Below are 23,490 nucleotides of genomic sequence, written 5' to 3' on the forward strand. Positions count from 1 at the left end.
CGTAATCGGATGAAACAGCAAGCAGATCAACACCGTTCTGAGCGCTCATTTCAAGTTGGGGATATGGTTTTTCTTCGTCTCCAGCCATACAAACAATCCTCCCTAAAGCTGAAAGGGCGTCATAAGCTGGCCCCAAAATTTTATGGGCCTTATCAGGTTCTGCAGAAGATTGGTTCAGTTGCTTATAAACTGGAACTTCCTCCTTCTTCCCGCATTCATCCAGTCTTTCATGTTTCTTGTCTAAAGAAAGTTCTGGGTACCACTGTCAGAGCACAAACTACTCTCCCTGAAATGGATACGGAAGGATCCATTATCTTGGAGCCGGTGGCAATCATTGACCAGCGCACTCGCCAGCTTCGCTCTCGCTCCATCTCTGAGGTCTTGATTCAGTGGCATGGCATGCAACCAGAGGATGCTACCTGGGAACCCCTTCTTCAGATTCCACAACAATTTCCACACCTTAAGCTTTGAGGACAAAGCTTTTTTCTAAGGGAGAGGGGATGTTAGGAACCTGTGTGTTCCTTCTGTTTATTTTGTTAGAGTAGTGTTGTTGGACGCATATGCTTTGTAAGTCGTTCCGTGAGTTTATTTTATTATCCCACATGCATAGGTAGTATTACTTTTCTAGATCATACCCAGTATATAAGAATAGGTTGAGGCCCTTGATGGGCACGGACGAATTTATTGTATTGAGCTTGCTCAAAGGAGGTTACCCCCTCGAAGTGGCCTGCGATCAGTAGATTTATTCTGAGTTCTGCTATCACTTTGTATTCTGTTATTTCGAGCATTCTCACGATATTGCTATAAGGAGGTTCTTCACAATAAGGCTCTTCTTAAAAGTTTAGGACGAATTCTAATACTATAACTTTTAATTGTTCTAATTTATATTATAATATAAATTCGTTTTCTACTTAATATTAGAAATTTTTTGGGCATGGCAACATGAATATCAGAAGAATTATGAGAATGGGGTCGTTAAAGGAACACAACAGGTAAGGTTAATTTCCGATCTTCATGAAACTTGGCCACCTAAGTACACTTTTGTTGGTCAGATCTTACCATCCACAGATTGTCTTGGTCTCAACCACTCAAGATCCCCTTTTTCTGATGATACCTTCCCCCCCTTCATGATTGATCATGATATTTCCTGCATCTAGATCCAGAACAAAAGTGGTTAAAACATTGATGATCAATCTGAGTAGTAAAAACTTCAACATGTATCCAGATTTACTATTACGAATTAAGAATTGTTTTTAACCAGTACTAAATCATTAGATTATAACTAATTTGTTAATAACCTTAATTACAATTATTTACATAACCAAACCAAGTTCATTTCATGTAGTTTCCAATTACACAATGTCCTTGAATCCAGAAACTGGAGTCCGCCTAGGGCACAACCTACAAAACTGGCTTTAGTCCACACAAACCATTTAGGGTGCAAAAGAGTTAGTCCATTGTATAATATTAATCCAATACTGCTCAGGGCATTAAAATAACGGCTTTAATATTTTTCTTCCTGCTTAGGGCACATTTACAAAGCCACTGTTAGAGTAAAAACAATTCAACTAGGGCATAAAATAGTATGAGCCATGTAACATAATAGTATCAAAAAGGGGCGTGACATGAGTAGCACAGAGTTGGGAATAATCATGTCACATGTGAAAGGAAATTCAAAATCTACTTGTTATTCATTTAGTTTGTGGATTGCAATTTTAAAATCTTCACAAAAGTTCTGTATGTATTTGGTAGATGACGTATGATCATCAACACAGTTCATCAACATATTGCTATAACCATGGTCCATGGATCATTGCATATTGTGTAATTTTGGCATCAACTTAGAAATAACCATAATAAATGATAATCATTCAATGGAAAATAGAACCATATACTATTTGGTTAGATTAAAGAGTTCATTTTTTCATTATCGCATCTTGAATTATCCTCCTGAATTCTCCATGATATTTGAAAGCTGGCTGTAAAGAACAAATATTATTACTTTTATTACTGAACTGCCAATGGATTTGTCTTTTCTGGGGTACTGCTTTGAAGTTTCTTTTGTTTTCTTGCTCCATTTCTTTATTTCCTTATGTTTCCTATAGATGTATGACCAAAATTCTGTTGAAAATAGACTTAATCTGTCTTGGTTTCTGGCTTTCCACTTTCATAACATGGTGCAACATTAGTTTTGTGTGGCATTAGAGATAACACTGATATTGTAATAATTGTGACGTGTAAATAATATTGAAAAATCATTATTAATCTCTGATGCTTTGTAACAGGTAAATGCCCAGCTGTATGCTCTTAAATCAAATACCCAAATGAAGGTTGGATCATCTAATTTATTGTTAAGTGAGAAATACATGGAAGGGATTGGTTGGAAAATATTTAAAGAGGACATTGGAGGGTTTGAAGATACTCAATTTCAGAATAAAGGTCTTTTGGAGCACATTAGTACAACTAAGGACACAACAGATTATCTTTGGTACCTGATTAGGTGCGTGCCTCTCTTTCATCCTGGCATTCTGAATGATTGAAATGAATTAAAGCTGATGTTCAAATCATTGACTGATAAAATTTTTTTCTCTAAATATATCTGAACTTTTAATGGCATTCCTTTCAGTATTTGATTCAACGAAAGATTCACGTTATGCTATTTAATGCATAAGCACAGTTCACTAAACACATTTCTTTTGAATAAAAATAATAATGCTCTCTAAAGGTTCAAAAAGCTTTTAACTTTTTGTCAATGAGAAAATAACCATAGATTATGTTTAACAGTAATTCAAAATTCTCACCTTTTTTGGTACAGGAACACATTTACAGAATGTGTTTACCTATTAGTCTTTTTGTGAAATTAAATAAATGCATTTCCAGCTGCTTTAGTGTATTTTTCTTCTTTTGCAAATGTTTTTGTAAGCCATGTGTTTGTTTTCTGCTTTCTGGATTTTATCTCCACTCAGACTCTGGAGAATAATCATCTGCAAATTTGTTTCTTAATCTATCTCTGGTGTTCATCTATCCTAAGTTGAAATTCTATCTAGCTCTGAATTCTTTACTTTCGGTTTTTGCAATTTTTATTTCTTAGCTTGAAGTTGGATGATTCCAGCTTTGAACTAAATGACCCCAGCTGCAATGTTTTAACCCTGAACCTGGACTTTCAAAATCATACAAGTTTAGTTATACATGACATCAAAACTCAAGTGTAAACATTTATAAAATACATCAAAATTGTGATTCGATGTTCAACATTCATTGAATTATGTAAAGAAGCAACAAAAAACTATACATCTTCCCTTTTTCAGTAATATACATTTCTTCATTTTTCTTTTTCCTTCTTTCTGTAAATCTAAAAATACCTGTGTATGTCTGGGGATATAGGGCCTTCAAAAGGTGTGTTTTGGAGATAAGACTCCAAAATGATTATCCAAGCTGTGGTTCCTATATAAATTGTTACTTTGATTTCCTACTGATGTCTGATTGATGACATAAAAGGAGTGACATTTGATGTGACACAAATTGACGCCCATAAAATTCACTAATGTGGCTGAACCCCATGGCTGACAAGGCTTCAATTTTGGGGCTCTAATCAAGTACTTGCATTGATATACCATTAGTATTCTCTATTTTGATCACACAATTGTCAGTAATCTTATGAATTTTCACGTCCTGAGCTTGACTGTTTTGGTTTCTCATTGACCTTAAAAATTCAACACTACTGCACCTGACATTAAGTTTGTTTTTCTCAGGTGCTTGTTTGTGCCAGTATCTATGCTGTGGTTGAATAACTTTGGTTGCCTAGCATGACTTAATCCTAGTCTTTTTTGATTTGTTCAAGTTCATTTTTCTGAGATGTATGTTGTGCCAGTATTTATGCTGTGGCTGGATTACTTTGGTCATCTACCATGCATTAATCTTAGTCTTTTTTGATTTGTTCAAGTCAACTGGTTTATGCATCAGGTTCCTATGATCCATATAAATGTTTCCAGTGTATTGTGGAGTGAGAATATGAGGTTGTAAACATAACTTTTGTTTTCTATCATAGAGGCAATCATTGATTTATCTTCATCAGCTAGAATGATTTAGCTTAAGCTTGAAAACTGTCCAGAAATGAATAGAAGTCATGTCTTGCAACTGCCTGCAACACAAAGCAAGTAAAAGTGCCGTGCCCACTTTTCCACCGTGGAAAAACATGACATAAGATGAAACTTGGTTGAAAAAAATGACAAAAGGATACAGAAACTAGGCCTTTGATTGCTGCTACATTTAGACTCCAAAGTCTTCATAGGTACCAATTTGCACTCTCTCAATCTATGATCGTTGATCACCCATTTGTCTATGTTGATTTCTACATCAATAAATTTGTCACTCTTATTCAATGCCTTTGTATACATTGTTATAAGCTTACATGGCCATTGTCTTAGCAGTTAAACATTTGACACAGATGGAATTCTGTTCATTCAAAGCTTTGTTGACATTCCTTGAGATCCCTAGATACCCATACACATCTTTCCACTGAAGAAAACTATCTTCATTTCTTTACTATTTCATAATGATCATCTACGCTGATATTTTGTAATGTCCCCTCTTTAGCAATTGTCAATTATGTTGCCACTAGCCTAGTTTCGCATGGTCCTGAGGGCTAGCGAGGAGTTCAGAGGGATCTTGGAGTGATTTGGCCTTATCATTCCTAGTTTGAGGCCAATTGGGGTTTGTTTGTGTGGTCTTTGGATGGAATTACTATTTATAGTAAGTTGATTGGGCATCAGAGTTGGCATATTTCTAATGATTGGACTTGAAGCTTGCGTCGAGAGCTTTTCGACAAGCTATCACTTGCTTCATTTCGATTCCGATTGATATATTATTTTAATGCCTGAAGTTTATTAAAATAGCATTTAAATTAAATGTTAAAATGATAAAGTGTTACTTTAATATTATTTATGTTGGGTTGTGTGTTTGAGAGGAGATTCTCAAGGGAGACATAAGATGTTATTTTATATTATTTTATTTTAAAACACTTTATCCCACATTGCTTGTGAAAAGTGGATCAACCCTATGAAGTGGGAATAAAGGAGAGCTGGTGGTCATTGTTCAGCAGGTTGAATATGAGAAGAAAATTGACGTGTGGGTTGTAGATCCGTTCTTGGCATTAGAGGATGTCTATCCTCTCTTGTGACATTCTAGACGTTATTCCCTTGGGTTTTGGCCTTTCGAATCCATTGTCATCAGCTTCATTGCCAGGCAGATTGGGCGTGTTTCTAGCTAGACAGATTTGATGTTTTGTTCATATCTTCTTCATTACTCATCTGACACTATGCTACTTTGAGGGAATGATTTTATGAAGATATTGGACTGTTTGAAGACAAAAATACTGTAGCAGCATTGTTCACGCGGGTACTGTTCATGCGGCACTATTCACGTGGCTCTATTCATGTCACCGTAGCAGCAGGTTTAAATAACATTCGCTGGAGCATTATGTCAATAATAATGGAGCAATTAGTGAATTGATAATCTGCCATATATTTGATTTTATTAAATTCTGAAAATAACATCTTATCAACAGTCATATCATTGTACTTTATGTTTGTTCATATTGTGTGATTTTCAATTCCATGCAAGCAAACAATAAAAACGTCCATTTTTGAAGTCATAAGAGGTTAAATTAGTAAATAGAGGAATAAGGAGTTGGATGCAAACTGTTTGACAAAATTCCTATCAGCAGTTGTTTTAGTTTTTGGGCATTTAAGGGTACCCATTACACATTTCATAGCTTTCTTTTAGTCTTAAACCCTTCATGAGCAGTTTTTCTTGTTAATACAGCAATATATGTGATAATTGATTAGTTTTATTCTCCAGAATAAAGCTGGATTTGACAGTAAATTCTCTAAACTGTTTATACTGTTATCCACAAACACTAATAGAGATAATGATACATATATTTAGAGGGACATTTTTGGCACATTGAAATTCAGTATTTATGGTATTTCTAAGATAAACATATCTGGTGCATGGAAAATAATAAATACGATATCTATAATCTTATAGTTTATTTTCAAGGTGTGATTTATTATGCATTTGATGGTCGCTTGAAACATTTCTGTTCACAACATTTCTGTTGCCTTATTATTTGGTTAATGTTTTGTGCTAGATGTATAATTTCATTTCCTAACTCTGATTTGCAGTGTTGATGTCAATGAAGATGAGCCCTTTTTAAGAAGTAACATTTCACCGTTACTCACAATTGGGTCTTATGGTTATGCTGTGCATGTCTTCCTCAACAATAATTTTGTAGGTAATTTGAAAAATTCTCGAGATCTTGTTAAGCTGTTTGCTTATTACGACGGAGTGACATCTCCCTCTTGCAAATGAAGCATAGTAAAATCTGTCAAAACCCTTTCCTTATGTTTTGAAATTGTTTTCATTTAATCTTATCTTTGATAGAGATAAATTTGGAAAAACATTACATAATTTTTTAAGTTCTCCTCAACTGATTGTCGTTCAATATTAGAGGCATATGATTGATGCACAACATTCAGAATTCTTAAGTCTGTGGTAGAGGATTCAAGGTGTATTTTAACATTGTTTTGTCCTATAAGAATTTTTTTAACAACATTTAACTGCATTTTTGCCATGCATCATTTTCTATACTTGGCCTATGTATATGTATTCAATGTTAAAAAATGGCTATTTATAATTTTAGACCATAGCATTGGTCTATTTTTACCTTTTTATGTGAGTGTATGTTTGCTATTTGATATGGTGTTAAAAATGATGAAGTTTATGATATTTTTTTACTGTTTAGTTCACTGCCACTTGGAAATTATCTATTCCATCAGAATTTTCATTATCACGTATTTCCAGACATAGAATGATTATAAAATTTGACTTCCAATAATTCTATGATTTGGCAATGAGGTTTATTTAGAAATTAAAGGGATTTCTTGAACAGAAGTTAGAATTTTTTTCACATTATTTTTTAGTTGCATATTCTCCTCTGTTATTAACTTAAGGACTTCTTACAGTGTCTTTGTATAGAGGCAGCAGAGTAAAACAACAAACCAAAAAAATGCAGCATTTTAATATAAATTATACTTTTAGGAATGCAATCCTAATCAAGCACTAAGTAAATAGTGTACTCTACCCTCATACCAGAATCATTTAGCGAAGAATTTAAAATCTAATGATATGATGTGCCGGAAAGATCTCATCTTAGAATAGATGAACATTGCACAAACACAGCCATAGAGTATAGCACTCTAGAATTTGGTCTTAGTCAAGGGAGGATTTGGAAGTGAAATAGAAAAATCACTATGAACTAACTTTGTTGTCTTTGATGCTCTTCACACCTTATCTTTATCAAACTTCCCTTTTGGATGCTTACTAAATATGTGCCTTTGGCAAATGGCATTAGAGAAACAAATTTGTACTGGTAAAATACACTATCAGGGAGGATCCAATACTAATGCACCTATTTTGACATAACTCTTGCTATTTGAATGTTAAGGCTGACTCTGGTGGGGAAGACAAATGTGCCAACTGTGAAAGTGATATTGCTACAGTAACAATTCAATAATATTATGCAACACAATACATTAATAACAAAATGAAAATAATACAGTACACAACACATTCAAATGTTAGAATATTATAGTCATTGATTGTACCACAGTCTTACATAAGCATAAGCATAATCCCTCATATTCTTGGTAGTCTGTACATATAGTACTTTGGTTTTATTAAGAATACCAACTGTTGTGACCTTTGGGCACAACTGACTTACTATAATCCCGTACTAACAAATATTAATCTACAAACAATTATTAATGGCCTACATTATCCTCTGCCAATAATTGTTGTCTTCCATATGACCAAAAAAGAAAAAGGAACAAGTAAGAAAAATTCTTCCTACTGGGATGAGTGAGAAGACACCCTTGGAGTAATAGATGTGGTGATCCATGGTAGCTGTTGTCGAAGAAGTTATAAATCTCTCTCTATAGTTAACTATTTCGCCTGTGCCACCTGCAAAAGTCTAAGTGCATCCATTCAATCTTTTTAGTTGTGGCAAATCTTTCCTCTTGTTCAGCTGATATGGATCTTTCTTGTCCTAGCCTGACCTCCAATTGGTGTAACTTGGTTTCCAAGATAACTTGTTCCCCTTTTGTCCTAGAAGTCTCCCAAGTAGCTTTTTGAAGCTCCATGAAGGTGGCTTGAAATGTTTCCTCCATCTGTCAAAGGGTACCCATCATAATTGGATGTCCTGTATAGGCTTTTAGGATCTTTGGTGCTCTTTATTCTTGGACATGGTCTTCCATCTCATTTCTAGGTTACCCTTTCTCTATAACGAGCTTCCTAAAAACATTATGGCATCCTTCATGAACCCCAACAATGACTCAATTGCTAGGACTATGAATCCCATGTCTAATTCCTTTACTCTATTAATCATATCTCGTGTACCACATGTCATGACCTCCAATTCTACTTGGAACTGCTAAGTTGAGTCCCCAAATGGTGTAGTCGTACAATTTACACTGCTCGTAGCTCCATCCTCCTACCCTCCCATGTGCTAACTCTTAACCTCCATTCCTCCAATCTCTAGCTGGTGATCTACTTTCTTCGTTTGTCTAATTATCAAGGTGGGTGAGGGTGAGGGTATGTCTTCCACCTCCATTTGAAAGTTGGCTAACAATTTGTCAGCCTCTGCATCCATTCTGACATTGTGCTCCCTCTGAACTTCTGAGGTGATAAGTATAGGAGGGACTGTTGGTACAAGAGTAGGGGATGATGTGCTAATCTGAGTAGGCAGTGCTCTTGTAGGCATGATTACAAGGGCAATAGGTTATGCGGTCTCTATTCCCTGTGAAGTAGCGATCGTGATAGTATGAATCTCTATTACAAGGTCAATGATGTATTTCTTCATTTTTCTCTCAATGGATAGAGTATTCTTTTTCCAATTATGGTTGGCTTTTGTTGTGATCAGCTAACCTCTGCCGAGGAGGGTGTTGTACCCCTTCTTCTCCAGGGCATTGACCACAAAGTCATCAAAACATTGTGGTGTTCCGACAATCACTTTCTGCTCCATGAGTGTACTTAGTGGCTTTATGCCATGTTCGTTTGCTCCTACCAAATGAAATGTTGACGACCAAAGTATTAGTTTGCTCAATGCCTTCCATGACTCTTTGGCGAGTACATTTTCTCCTAATCCTCCATCTACAATGGTATTGGTGAGTATGTGTCCTATGATCTCCATTTTTACTACAACAACGGTCCTTCGTACCCCAATTAAGGATAACATTGGTTCCGTAGGAACAAGGTCCTAGGTGTTTCTCCTCTCACTTCCATCCTCCGTGTTCTTGTTCTTCCCTTGGCTGCCATCGATGTCTTCCATGTTATCCTTAGATGCTGACCGCGTCAAGGTACTTGTGGGCTACTGGGTTTGTCTTTTTTTTTTCCCATTGCCATCTTAGTTTCCCTTCTAGCTCCATTCAACCTTTCCTTCTGCTTGTGTAGATCCAGCTACATGGCTTTCTTGGTTTAGGATTTGGTGATTACAAAAACTGCCTACATTAGATTTGTTACTGCTATCAAGTTCACAACCTTCCCCTTAGGACAATCAACATCTTCATGGTTCCCCCACCCATAACATTTGCAGAACATACTTCCGCTACCTTGATTGCTTTGACATTCTTGTACGAAGCGGCCCCATTCATTGCATCTCTTACAATGTATCACGAGCTGCCCCTTAGCGTCGTACTCAATGCGGCTTCGTGGCATATTGTTGTAGTTGTTGTTGCTTCAACACCTATTGTTTTGGCACCCTCCTAGTGAGGCACTCAAAGTGGCGGCTCTTGGTATACTTGAGTACTCGTTACTTATAAACTGTATTGGCACTCTTTTTGCGAGTTTCCTAGTACTCAACAGATGTCATAGAATGATTTTGTGGGACAATTGGCTCTTGTATGCTCTTCATTTTTTCATTCAATACACCTTTTTTCCCTCTCTTTCTTCACTCTTATTTCCTTCATCATCCTTAGCATGTCCTTGCAAAGTGCTTGGATCGTTCGTGTATTAACCCTGAAGATGCTTAATAGATCCAATTTGCAGCAAGATGGAATTACAATGGTTATTGATAGAATTTGCACAACCTCCAAAATCACAGTAGACAAGTTATAAATCCACCTTAAATTCTGATCACAGGTCTTTAACAGCAATAATGCCACTAATGGCCACTCCAACCAATGTCAGAATTAAAACACCTAGAGTTTTTCAACCCAATGATCGCTCAGCCAACACTAGAAATATCTAATGTAGGTAATGCAAATTGTAGACCCCAACAACAAAATCTTTAGGTGTCTAGCTGGAAATTTGATTCCAAATTGTGATGCAAAGCACAGGCAAGGAATAGTAATTGAAATACCTATTCTGCAATGCACAGGCCACAAATTTTGATCTCCAAAATGTAGACTTGATTCTTCACAAATTGCAATTAATCCTCCACATTGTCAATGCTTCCCAGCAACAATAGATACAGAAATGAACGACACTCACAATTCTTAGGTATGCAGACCAATGTCCTTTAATTGCAAATGGTAATGCAACCAAAACTTCAAACAATACCTCCTAACCACAGATAATTGCAATACAGGAGACTCAACAAATATTCAAAGTAAATGAAATCACTATACCTCAGCAGTGATTCAAATACCACTCAACCTGAAACCCTTATACTTCAGCGAAGGCATAAAAAATAAAACCTTAGGAAAAGCCACAAAGGCAAAAAAAGCAAATAAATATCCAAGTGTGTTTTTTCCAATGAAATGAGCTCATCTTTATAATGCTTTGTTGATAAATGTTTCCAAAATAACTCAACTTTAGAAACTCAGAAAGTTTCCCAAATGAACTTAGCTCTTGAAATTTTCCAATAGATCACTTCAAATATTTAATACTTGGCTTAGGCATATAATAAATGGCCCCTTCCAATGATGACTCAACACTAAACTTAAGTGAAATTATAGAGTCAAATTATAACTTTATAATATGCCATTTAATAATAATTTGGGCACTAAAATATTATAACTCCCAAAATACTCATCATGTAAATATGTTGTCTGAAATAGGAATCATACCTATAATACTCATCATTTAAATATAGTGTTTGAAATAGTAGTCATATCTATAATTTCTCCATATAACCAAATGCACTTTTCAAAAATAGAAAGGGTCCATCTCAATCAACACCCAACTTACCAAAAATAGTAAGTACACAAAACTAAGCCCAAATAAAGTTCAATTTGAGTCAAATGAAGACCAACATGTAGCTTACTGAATTGTGGAAAAGATAAGACCCTCCCAAGCCAAGCTACTACCTCAGAAGTCTCTCTATCCACAATAATTAACCTACGAGGATCACAAAAATAGGCTAATCTCTCAAACTCCGATGGTGGGAAAAATGGGGACATTATAGTCCTCCCTCTCCAAGATTGCTTGTCCTCAAGCAATCCGGAAACACGGTGAACTCCAACCTCCACTTGGATTCCAAATGAAGAAGTATGTGACATCCCTGTCAATACTGAACCAACTGCAAAACAACATCATCAGGACCAATCACATGTCCTGCAGCATAGCACCCAAAACTTGTGCTAGTGATGTAGAAGTCAGAATATCACCAGAAGGCAACACCATAGAAGATCTATGCATCCTCTTCTTCCCTGTATCCACCCACATAATATATATTTGGATTGGAATTATGATCATCACCAAAAATCCTTGAAAAAGACGTAGCTGCAGGAAAACCATATGCACTCATGCCAATTGTATTAACAATAGGTGAAGCCATGTCAAAATCTATGGACATAGGAACATCAACAATTGGTGCAACAAAGAATTGAACTAGATCTATAGATGGTAAAAATTGGGCTCAACTTCATTCAGGTGAGTAATCAACATCAACCTCAAACAATGGATTGTCATAAGACAATGCTGCATCAATGTTGAACATAGGATTGTCCATGAAGTGAACCTCACCATTGTGCTGATCTGAACTATAACATGACTCTCCAACAACATCACTCACTTCATCATGTGTACTATCAGTACTATCATCAGAGCACAAATCTACATTTGCTTGCATATCGCTAAACTTTGCAACCAATGGCTCAACTAACACAGAAGTAGCTGCTGATATGACAATATCCTTGCATGCTCCTACCTCCAGTATCACTACATTGCCACCAAATGCACAATCCTAGGGGCTCATGTCAACAACTGTATCATTTGACTCACCTTGACATGACTTCCCATTATTCTCCACATTCACTATGTCCAACTCATCTGGTGTCTCACAAGAAATGTCTCACACATATGTAGCCACCATTGTATCATCACACTCTTTGAAAAAGTGATATCACGCTCTACTCAAAACTTGGCTGTGAAATCAGATTTGACAATCCAGTTGTGGTTTTGTTTCATTTCATTCACTAGCACATCCAATTGTTTCACAATACCTCTTATCTCAAATTCTCCATCCCTAGGTGGAGAAGTACATCCACCTCCTGTCACCATCCATAATGTTGACAAGCGAATCTCCAAAATAAAGCACTAATCAAACTAAGCCCAATTCCTGCAGGCAGGCAGGAAACCGCTTTGATACCACTGTAATAAAACTGAAGATGCGTAACAGATTCAATTTGCAGCAAGATGGAATTAAAATGGTTATTGATAGAATTTGTTTATTTGCACAACCTCCAAAATCATAGTTGACAAGTTACAACTCCACCTTAAATTTTGATTAAAGGTCTTTAACAGCAACGACGCCACTAATGGTCACTCCAACCAATGTCAGAATTAAAACGCCTTGAGTTTTCAATCCAATGATCGCTTAGCCAACGCTAAAAATAGTTAATGCAAGTAATTCAAATTGTAGACCCCAGCAGTAGAATTCTATAGGTGTCTAGCTGGAAATTTGATTCCAAATTGTAATACAAAGCACATGCAAGAAATAGTAACTGAAATACCTATTTTGCAATGCATAGGCCACAAATTTTGATCTCCAAAATGCAAACTTGAATCTTCACAAATTGCAATTAATCCACCATATTATCAATGCCTCCCAGCAATAGTAGATACAAAAAGGAAGGACACTCACAATTCTTAGGTATATAGATCAATCTCCTCTATTTGCAAATGGTAATGCAACCAAAAATCCAAACAATACCTCCCAACCACAGATAATCATAGTACATGAGACTCGACAAATATTCAGAGTAAATGAAATCACTATAATTGAGCAGTGATTCAAATACCACTCAACCTCAAACCCTTGTACTTTAGCGAAGGCATAAAAATCAGAACCTTAGACAAAAGAAAATAAATATCCAAGCTTGTTTTTTCCAATGAAATGAGCTCATATTTATAATGCTTTGTTGATAAAAGTTTCCAAAAGAATTCAACTTCAGAAACTCGGAAAATTTCCCAAATGAACTTAGGTCTTGAAACTTTCTAGCACATCAGTTTAAATATTAATACTTGGCTTACGCATATAATAAATGGCCCCTTCCAATGATGACTCAACGCTAGACTAAATTGAAAGTATAGAGTCAAATTATAACTTTATAATATGCCTTTTAATAATAATTTGGCCACTCAAAATATAATAACTCCCAAAATACTAATCATTTAAATATGCCGTCTGAAATAGGAGTCATAACTATAATTTCTCCATATGACCAAATGCACTTTTCAAAATTAGAAATGGGTCTATCTCAATCAACACCCAACTTACCACAAATAGTAAGTACACAAAACTAAGCCCAAACGAAGAGCAACATTTAGGTTATTGAATTGTGGAGAAGATAAGACCCTCCCAAGCCAAGCCATTACATAAGAAGACCCTCTATCCAAAATAATTAGCCTACGAGGATCACAAAAACAGGCTAACCTCTCAAACTCCGATGCAGACTAAAATGGGGACATTACAGTTCGAGACCCCCTCACTGTCACCATTCAAGGTGTTGTCATTACTTACCCTCTTTTTGCCTCGCGATGTCTTGTTCTCACTCTTAATATCCATCACCCTATTGTGCGTGTCTCTATACGAGGATGACAATACTACTTTCATCTTCTTTCAAATAAATAGTGTTAACCCCTCTATGAACCATCTCTTCTTTAGATCTTCTGTCGGTTGATTTTCCAATTTGCCCATTATTTCCTTCAACCTATGATGATAGGCCTGAATTGTCTCATTTTTGCTTGGCCGAGCATTGTATATTTTGGCTACTAGTTCATTGTTATCATGGAGAAGCTTGAATTCTACTTCAAAGGCTTTTTTTAAATCCTTCTATCCTGCTTTATTCTCTGTTGAAAGGTTTGTATACCAATCGTTTGCTATGCCCCTCGTGGTTGAGAATTCTTTCAACCAATAGTCCTCATCCTTTTGTACTCTCACTTCCCAGATAGTCACACGTGTTATAGTGGCATGCATAACTTCTGATCCATCACCACTAAATTTGGGCAGTTTTTGCTTGTCTGGGGGTTTTTCCATTTGCCATGTATGGTAGGTACTGTGTACGTTATTAGACTTTGGTGGGTTGGTTCCTCTGCATCCTTGAGCATCTTCGGCACCTTCGGCAATGCATGAATCTTCTACCCTTCCACCCTTATCATTCACCTCTTGATTGTCTTCTTTACCTTAGGGGTGTACATTGGATCAGCTCATTACTACCTTTTTCTCTCCCTTGTCTTCTCCACGGGGTTTGAAAAGACCTTCCACTACTCATTCCAAATCGATCAGGCATTGCACCAGTCTCTCCAGGCAGCGACAATCTTACTATAGTTCTTCACGGCATTCTAAGACTATGGATCGTTTACGGGTGTACCCCTCTATTATTGCTATCTTTGTGGCAAGGAAGGACCCTTAGTCCTTACTTTGTCTTCTTTACTGTTTTGTCTCTTGCTTTTGTTTCTTTTCAGTCACTGTTTGGTGCTTTTGCTTTGGTCAGCTATTCTGTTTGTATGCTCAGTCTCATAAACCGTGTTGGTTTTTTGTGCACATTAATAATATTATCTTATCTTATCTTATCTATCTTATCTTTATAGTGGTGCCTATGCTCCCTTCTCCCTAAAGTTTTTGGTTTCGTTCTCCCTATCATTGTGTCGGATATAGAAAGGCTCTCTATTCTCCCTAAGGTATTCTCAAAGAGGTCTACCACGTCCCCTTTGAGTTCTTTTTCTTTGTGTCCTTCCTCTGAGTACTTAGATGGTTTTGATGATTGGGGGTCGTTTTTCTTGGTTCCCCCTTTTTGGCTCCACAATATACTCTGGAAGGGTAATTCTCGTGTATTATCCTCCCATTCTCGATGGGTCAATGTTTGGCAGTTCTGACTTTGGGTGGCGGGGCTGAAGGAATTTTTGGCCTGTTGTAATTGTTGTCATCTTCGTATTTTCTCTTGAATTGCTAGTGATTTCTGTGGGGTTGTTTCTACTTTCTTCTTGGTTTGTGCTTCCTCCTTAGTATGCCTTCTATCTTTGTTTGGCAATAGGGGCATTGGTTTTTGGGATTACCGGAGGTATGACTGTACAGTTCTGCAAATTCTTCTGATCTTCAATCAAACTTAAAGTTCAGTTTCTAATGGCAGAGAATGATCCTTCAAGATAGTATGTATACTCAGATTGTTTGACGCAGATATCACTACTCTTTGATGCAAGTTCAAAACCTCTATACTCGATATTTTAAATGAATAACAATATCTCTGAATTTCCAATTCGCAGGAAGTTGAATACTTAGAAGAACAGACTGCTGTGTTTTTGTGTGTCTTCTAAACTGCATTCACAACCCTCTAAATATCAAACTAAAGGACGTCACCTTTAAATGACATATCCCTTCACTTGGTCGGTTTTGCATCTCTTCATAAAACTGGCGACTTGTTTAGAAGAATTAACATTAAATAATAACTAACAAAGTATGTTAGTTTCTTTGTAATATTAATAAGTCTATAATCGCCGCCTAGAGGAGAATATAATCACCAAGTCTTACATTGATAGTTTTAGAGATACTGCAATCTGTACTCACAGACCTGGTGATTATCAGGTTATAACATTAACACTCCCTCTTAACCTGATAATCACACAGAGAGATATCATATCTAGCAACATCAATACAGATGAATAAGCAAGAATTAATATTCTATATCTATCTGAATTTTCTTAGTATGTGATATCATAGAACACATAACACAATGTCATATTACTCAACCTGTGATATGACAAATCACTACTACTAGTGATAAGATACATGTTGTGACTCAGAAACTGGTATTTCTAAATCACAACAAGATCCTGAGTTTAAGTTCCACTAGAATATAGGATAAACCTAGAGAATTTTTAAAATTCTTCCTTTATCCAATTTGTGATCCATGAACATAGCAATGTCAATGTCACAAGACGATCTAAAACTCATCTGGATCTTATAGTAAAATCTATTGTTTAGTATATTATCTAAGAGATCGTCATCTCTCATAATGCCTTTTACACAAGTATTCATTATTTCAGAGATCGTCACCTCTTAAATAATGATTTCACATGGTGGAGCCCATAATAGTCAATAGCCTGACAAGATAAAATTATTTTATTAATAATCAAAAGAGTACAAATGAATTACAACTCAACCATACCAAGTCTCCTCCTGAAATGTTCTATCTTTACTCTAGATAAAGGTTTGGTGAGCATGTCTACTGTTTGATTTGCAGTACAAATGTATTCCAATTTTACAGAATTCCTATCTACCATATCTCTCACATAATGGTAAGAAATTTCAATATGCTTGGATCTGTCATGGAAAACTGGATTCACCAAGAGCTTGATGGAACTCTGATTATCACAATGAATAATTGTAGGATTCATGGCTTGCCCAAATAATCCCACAAGTAACTTCCTTAGCCATACTGCTTCTTGAGAGGCCATTGCCACTGCAATGTATTCGACTTCTGTGGAGCTTTGAGCTACTGAAGACTGCTTTCTGTATATCCATGAAATCATAGCTGATCCTAAACTGAAATAGCATCCTGAAGTGCTTTTCCTGTCTTTAGCACTTCCACCATAATCTGAATCGATGAATCCATGCAAGTCTAAAGCAACTTTCTCATATTTGTCTTTAATTAAGAGTGCCTTGTAGGTATCTCATAATGTGTTTAACAACAACTAGGTGAGTCTCCTTAGGTTCACACATAAACTGACTTAAGGCATGAACAACATAGCAAATATCAGGTCTTGTATTTACTAGGTACATCAAGGACCCAATTATCTGCCTGTAGAGAGTAGAATCTATTGGAGGTGATTCTACAACTGCTTCTTTAAATTTATGCAAATTGGTCTCCATTGGAGAAGACAGACTTGCAATTCCACATTCCAAATTTCTTCAAGATTTCTGAAGTATACTTTCCTTGATTCAGTATGATACTATCAGCATTTTGTCGTACTTCCAATCCTAGGAAGTAATGGAGAAGACCCAAGTCTTTCATCTCGAATTCCCTGGTTAGATCTTTCTTGCACTGATCTATAAGATGATCATCACTTGTGATTAATAAATCATCAACATACAATATCGATATTACCATACCATCTTTATCTCTTTTATAATATAAGTTTGGATCGGCTTCATTCTTAGAGAATCCTAAGCCGGTGAGATATTTATCAATCCTTTCATACTAGGCCCTGGGAGCTTGTTTAAGCCCATAAAGAGCTTTCTTGAGTCTACAAACAAAGGTGTTAGGATCATGGGTTTCGAATCCTTCTGGTTACTCCAAATAGACTTCTTCTGAAATCTTTCCATTGAGAAATGTTGTCTTTACATCCATCTAATGTACCTTCCATCCCTTAGATGTGGCAATTGCTAAGATAGCTCGAACGGTAGTATATCTGGCAACAGGAGCAAAAGTTTCTTCATAATCAATCCCTTCTTTCTGAGAAAAACCTTCGGCTACAAATCTGGCTTTATATTTCTCAATACTCCCATTAGTTGCATGCTTTATCCTGAATATCCATTTGGAAGAAACAACGGATTTTCCTTTTGGTCTTGGAACTATTTCCCAAACATCATTTTCATAATTGATTGATATTCTTCTGTCATAGCTTCTTTCCAGGCTGGATGTTTAATAGCATCAGAAGGATTGGTTGGCTCTGTTTTGGATAAATCAATCATATTTGTTGTATAACCAGAGAATCTTTTAGGTCTTTTACTTTCTTTGACTGATCTTGAAGGTGCAGCAAAGTCTTGAGCTGCTTCAACTGTTTTTATGGCCCAAAGTGGTCTTTTCTTTGAACTTTCCTCAAGGCTTATTTCATCTTCAACCTCTTATAAGTTTTCCCTCTGGGATTTAGATTCACTAATTCTTTTAGAACTTGATAAAGGAGAGGGTTCATTGGAACTTATTGCTCTTTTGAATGCAAGGTCTTCCTCAAAGATTACATCTCTACTAAGTTCAATAGTTTTCTGTCTAGGTATGAAAATTCTATATGCTTTAGAAGTTTCACTATACCCTACAAAGATACCTTTCCTCCCAGATGGTTCTAACTTGGTTCTTTTTTCTTTTGGAACATGAATGTATACAAGGCATGCAAAGATTTTGAGATGACTTATATTGGATTTTACTTTAGTAAATACTTCTTCAAGGGTTTTATTTTTAAGATAGGAGTGAGGGCTTCTGTTTTGAATATATACAGCAGTACAAGAGGCTTCTGCCCAAAGATAGTATTCTAGATTTTGGTCAAAAATCATAGCCCTAGTGGCTTCTATAATTGTCCTATTCTTTCTTTCAGCTACTCCGTTTTGTTCTGAGTTATAAGGAATAGTGTACTCCCTCTTGATCCTTGATTCTTTACAAAAAATTTTAAATAAGTCTGAGATATATTCTCCTCCATTATCTGTTCTAAGGGTTTTAATTTTATGTCTTGAAAAATTTTCAGTTAATGCTTTGAATTCTTTAAATCTTTGTACGATTTCTTCTGATTCCTTGCATTTTAAAAAATAAATCCATGTTTTCCTAGAGAAGTCATCTATGAACAAAATATAATACCAGAATCCTCCAAGAGAGGGAACGAACATAGGTCCACATAAATCTGAATGAATTAACTCAAGTACATTATTTGTTTTTCTAGTACTATCATGAAAGGGGCTTCTAGTACTTTTACCTAGAGCACACCCTTTACAAATACTAGGGTGATCATTATCTAATTTAGGTAATCCGGTAACCATCTTTTCCATAGTTGACAAGGTTTTAAAGTTTAGATGCCCTAATCTTCTATGCCATATTTCGTTTGAATCTTCTGCTTTGTGAACTAGGGCTTGAATGGATCTACTGGGTTCTATATTCAGTTCATACAAATATCCCTTTCTTTAACCAATTACTTTAGCTTTCTTGATGGAAGAGTTCTTAGCCCAAGTTAATACTTTGCCATCCACGAATGCAACATTGTCCATCATCTTCTAATGCTGTAATTGAGATTAAATTTCTTTTAATCCCCAGTATATAGAGTACATCTTTAAGAAGAAGAGTATTTCCTGTCTTTAGTTTCAAAGTGTAGCTACCAATTCCTTCAACTGAGTGTGCAGAGTTATCACCAATAGTAACTTCACCGTTGACTTTCTCTGATAAGGAGTCTAGAGTTTCTTTGTACCCATTATATGTCTTGAAGATCCACTATCAATTACCCATGCCTCATTTGAGATTTCATTTGATAGAGAGGAATACAAAACACGTTTTTTAGGGTCATAAGTCTCTTCTTCTCTAATAACATTAGTACAATTTGCTTGTTTGGAATTTTCGGACAATTAGATCTATAGTGTCCAAATTTTTCACATTTGAAACACTTTATTTTAGATAGGTCTTTCTTGGACTTTCCATTATTCTGATTTCCCTTTTTCTTCTTGAAGTGCTTTTTCTTGCCTTTATAAGAGTTGGCATTAAGAATGTGAAGTTCGTCATCTTCTACTTTTGGTTTTCCTCCTTTCTTTAGTTTTCTTGACTCTTCCTGAAGACAATCATTCTTGAGTCTGTTAAAATCCGGAAGCTGATCTCTGACACTTATTCCTTGTGTGAATGTTTCCCATGATTTTGGTAATCCATCTATGGCCATGAGTGTTAGTTCGGTGTCATTAATGATGGTTCCTATGCTTGATAATTCATCTCTAATGCCAACAACTCTTAGGAAATAAGAGTTTATCGATTCTCCTTTCTTTATCTGGATGTGATTCAGTTGTCTTTTCAATGCAAGGACCCTAGTTGCATTGTTTACTTCAAATGCATTTCGTAATGCATTCATCATATCGTAGGCAGTTTGGTGTTTTGTAAGCATACGTACGATATCATTCTTAACTCCATCCAAGATGATTTGAATGGCTTTTCTATTTCCCTTGGTCCATATAGATTTGTGAGGTTCAACTGGTGGCTATTTAAATGCTCCATCAACAAATTGTCTAACATTGTTTTCTTCAAGAATCATCAAGATTCTGAATTTCCATGCTTCAAAGTGTTCCTTTCCATCGAATCTTTCCTCAAGCTTGATTGTATATGCCATTGGAAATGGAAGAGAACTACTGAGAAAGGTCTGATTACTGAAAATTTGCAGAGCCCTAGATCTGATAACTTGGCTCTGATACCATGTACAGTTCTGCAAATTCTTTTGATCTTCAATCAGACTTAAAGTTTAGTTTCTAATGGAAGAGAATGATCCTTCAAGATAGTATGTATACTCAGATTGTTTGAAGCAGATATCACTACTCTTTGATGCAAGTTCAAAACCTCTATACTCGATATTTTAAATGAATAATAATATCTCTGAATTTCCAATTGGCAGGAAGTTGAATACTTAGAACAGACTGTTGTGTTTTTGTGTGTCTTCTAAACTGCATTCACAACCCTCTAAATATCAAACTAAAGGACGTCACCTTTAAATGACATATCCCTTCACTTGGTCGGTTTTGCATCTCTTCATAAAACCTGCGACTTGTTTAGAAGAATTAACATTAGATAATAACTAACAAAGCATGTTAGTTTCTTTGTAATATTAATAAGTCTAAAATTGCCGCCTAGAGGAGAATATAAATACCAAGCTTTACATTGAAAGTTTTAGAGATAGTGCAATCTGCACTCACAGACCTGGTGATTATCAGGTTATAACATTAACAACGACGTCTATTGGCATCTTGGGGTTGTTCCTCCCTCTGGTTCCTCTCTTTGTACTGTTGTAGTAACTATTGTCTACATCATTCTCTTTCTTGTTGTTGTTGCCTTTTGACTTCCACCAATGTATATGCCAGTCACTGTGGAAGGCTCCCTAGGAGATCATGCATTGCCTCGTTTACTGTGAGTTTGACATGTGCCACACTGGTGGGGAGAGTCCTCTATTCTGCCTCCCGTTGTACATACTCGTCTAATGCTGCATCTCATGCCTAAAGGAGGTCCTGTGTCAACTGATCCTTTTTGGTTGCTTCCTCCTCTATGTCACTATTTTTATCAGATCTTGCTGATCAAAAGTACAGCCCATTATGCCTCTATCCTTCCACCCGTCACCCCTCCAATCTCCAAGTTCGAACTTTAGGCAATGATGCCAAAAATGTTATATGCCAAATGTGGAAGTGACATTGCCACAATAACCATTTAAAAAATTTATACAACAAAGTATGTTAATATCAGAATTACAATAGCATAGTACACAACACATTCAAATGGAAAAAAATTATTCTCATTGATTTTGCCAGTCTTACATAAGCATAAGCATAATTTCCCAGTCTTGGTAGTCCTTACATCTAGTGCTATGGGTTAGTTAACAATACTGACCATGGCAACCTTTTGGCACAACCAACATTTTTAATCCCGTACTAACAATTATTAATCTACTAACAATTATTAATGGCCTACACCAACATGGGTTCTATTTGGTTTGTCTCCAAGCCATCAGTTTCAATTTAGTACAATGAATTATGTTTCTTTGTTTGTTATTTGTTGTGAACTTTATGGTAACATTTGTTGAGACAAAAAGCGAAAACAAACTTTTATGATAGATCCTTAGATTTGCTCATGTAAGCTCTATGAAACTAATTATCATTTATGGTGAGGAATTTAGAATCATAGATATCATGTTGAGGATCCTCTGGTTTTTCTAGTATATACTTGACAGAGTCAGTTTTTATTTGTGGTGCTATAGTTGTTATATATGATCTTTGTGTTATTAGGTAGTGTAAATTTTGGGTCTCTACGTATTGTCTGCTAAAACCAATCCAGATCCAGTATGGTTTAAACCACTCTTGTTTGTAACTGGAATTAGTTTCTCCTCTACTATATTCAAATGTCATGATAAAAATGGGCAAAATGAAATTTAAATGGATAAGTGAATCTTGATATTTTTCTTCTTATCATTAATTTTGATTTGAGAAACAGAATCCTTACATATTTGGTATAAAATAAATAGGGATGATAGCAAGTTCTTAAGAAATAGATTTTAGGGACTGAAAAATGGCTGTTTATTGTTTATACCAAGTTTTGACATTTAATTTTAAAAGTAATTCTTGGTTGCCAGTCTGCCGGTCTGATCCATCCCTTATGTTTCTTCAACTTCTTGTAAGAGTGATTGTAGTCCAACCCATTTTTAATATGCAGTTTAAAGTCTTCTTAGTGCATTCAAGATTAATGTCTGTTTTTGTTTCATGAACAAATTTGAAAACGTTCTTGAAATCTTTACTAAATTTATGATGCAGGAAGTGCAAATGGAAATAAAACAACTCCAGGCTTCTATGTTGAGATACCCATTTCTCTAAGCCCTGGGAAAAATGATATAGCTATATTGAGTGTGATGGTTGGATTGCCGGTAGGGATTGATATTTCAATTAACGATTTCACTGAGCTTTTCAAGCCTTTATTTCTACTTTTGTGACTTTTAATGTTCAATTCAAGTTAGAGTTTTTGATACGATGGAACATAATTTTTGTGTCAATTTGTCCTTGATAATTGCACATCATGTAGCGTTATGTATATGCTACAGTATATCTAATTTTTTGAAGCGCTTGCACAAAATTAGTTCTTAACATGCCAGCTTGATTGCCCATACTTTGAAAATGAAAGAATTCAGGAGCACATTTTGAGCGAAAGAGTGCAGGAATAAGCAATGTAGCAATTCAAGGGTTTAAAGATGGCACTCATGACTTGTCACAAGAGTTATGGACATATCAGGTATTTTTTATGCTTATAATATAATTTGAAATCTAATGATCAGGTTTATTTTATGCTACAAACACAATTTCACTTTATACAAAAAATATCTGCATATACTATCAAAGAAATGTGGAGCATCAGGAAAATAAATTTAAAATATTTTTTTTATAGTGGGCTGATGGCTAACTTGTTGCTTGAATGCACAAATAATGATTTTCACATGGACTCTACACATATATTTGGACTCATATGAGTGCCCCTACATATATTGTTGAGTCTCAGTTATGAA

The 23,490-nt window shown here is 35.7% G+C and overlaps 1 protein-coding gene across 2 annotated transcripts in view; it reads left to right on the top strand.

Moving 5' to 3' along the window:
• LOC149554920 (beta-galactosidase 5-like) overlaps positions 1-23,490 on the top strand; it is a 183,798-nt gene that overhangs the window by 78,413 nt on the left and 81,895 nt on the right. The window contains exons 12-15 of one of the 2 annotated variants that reach the window (XM_089828922.1): positions 2,286-2,500; positions 6,186-6,295; positions 22,748-22,857; positions 23,112-23,219. In XM_089828922.1, coding sequence (XP_089685048.1) covers positions 2,286-2,500; positions 6,186-6,295; positions 22,748-22,857; positions 23,112-23,219 — 543 coding nt within the window. The remainder of the gene's footprint in view (positions 1-2,285; positions 2,501-6,185; positions 6,296-22,747; positions 22,858-23,111; positions 23,220-23,490) is intronic. The other variant, XM_089828923.1, reaches the window with a different exon arrangement.

Source organism: Cupressus sempervirens, chromosome 5, assembly GCF_028749045.1.
Source record: "Cupressus sempervirens isolate cs-2001-9-10 chromosome 5, ASM2874904v1, whole genome shotgun sequence".
Lineage (NCBI taxonomy): Eukaryota > Viridiplantae > Streptophyta > Pinopsida > Cupressales > Cupressaceae > Cupressus > Cupressus sempervirens.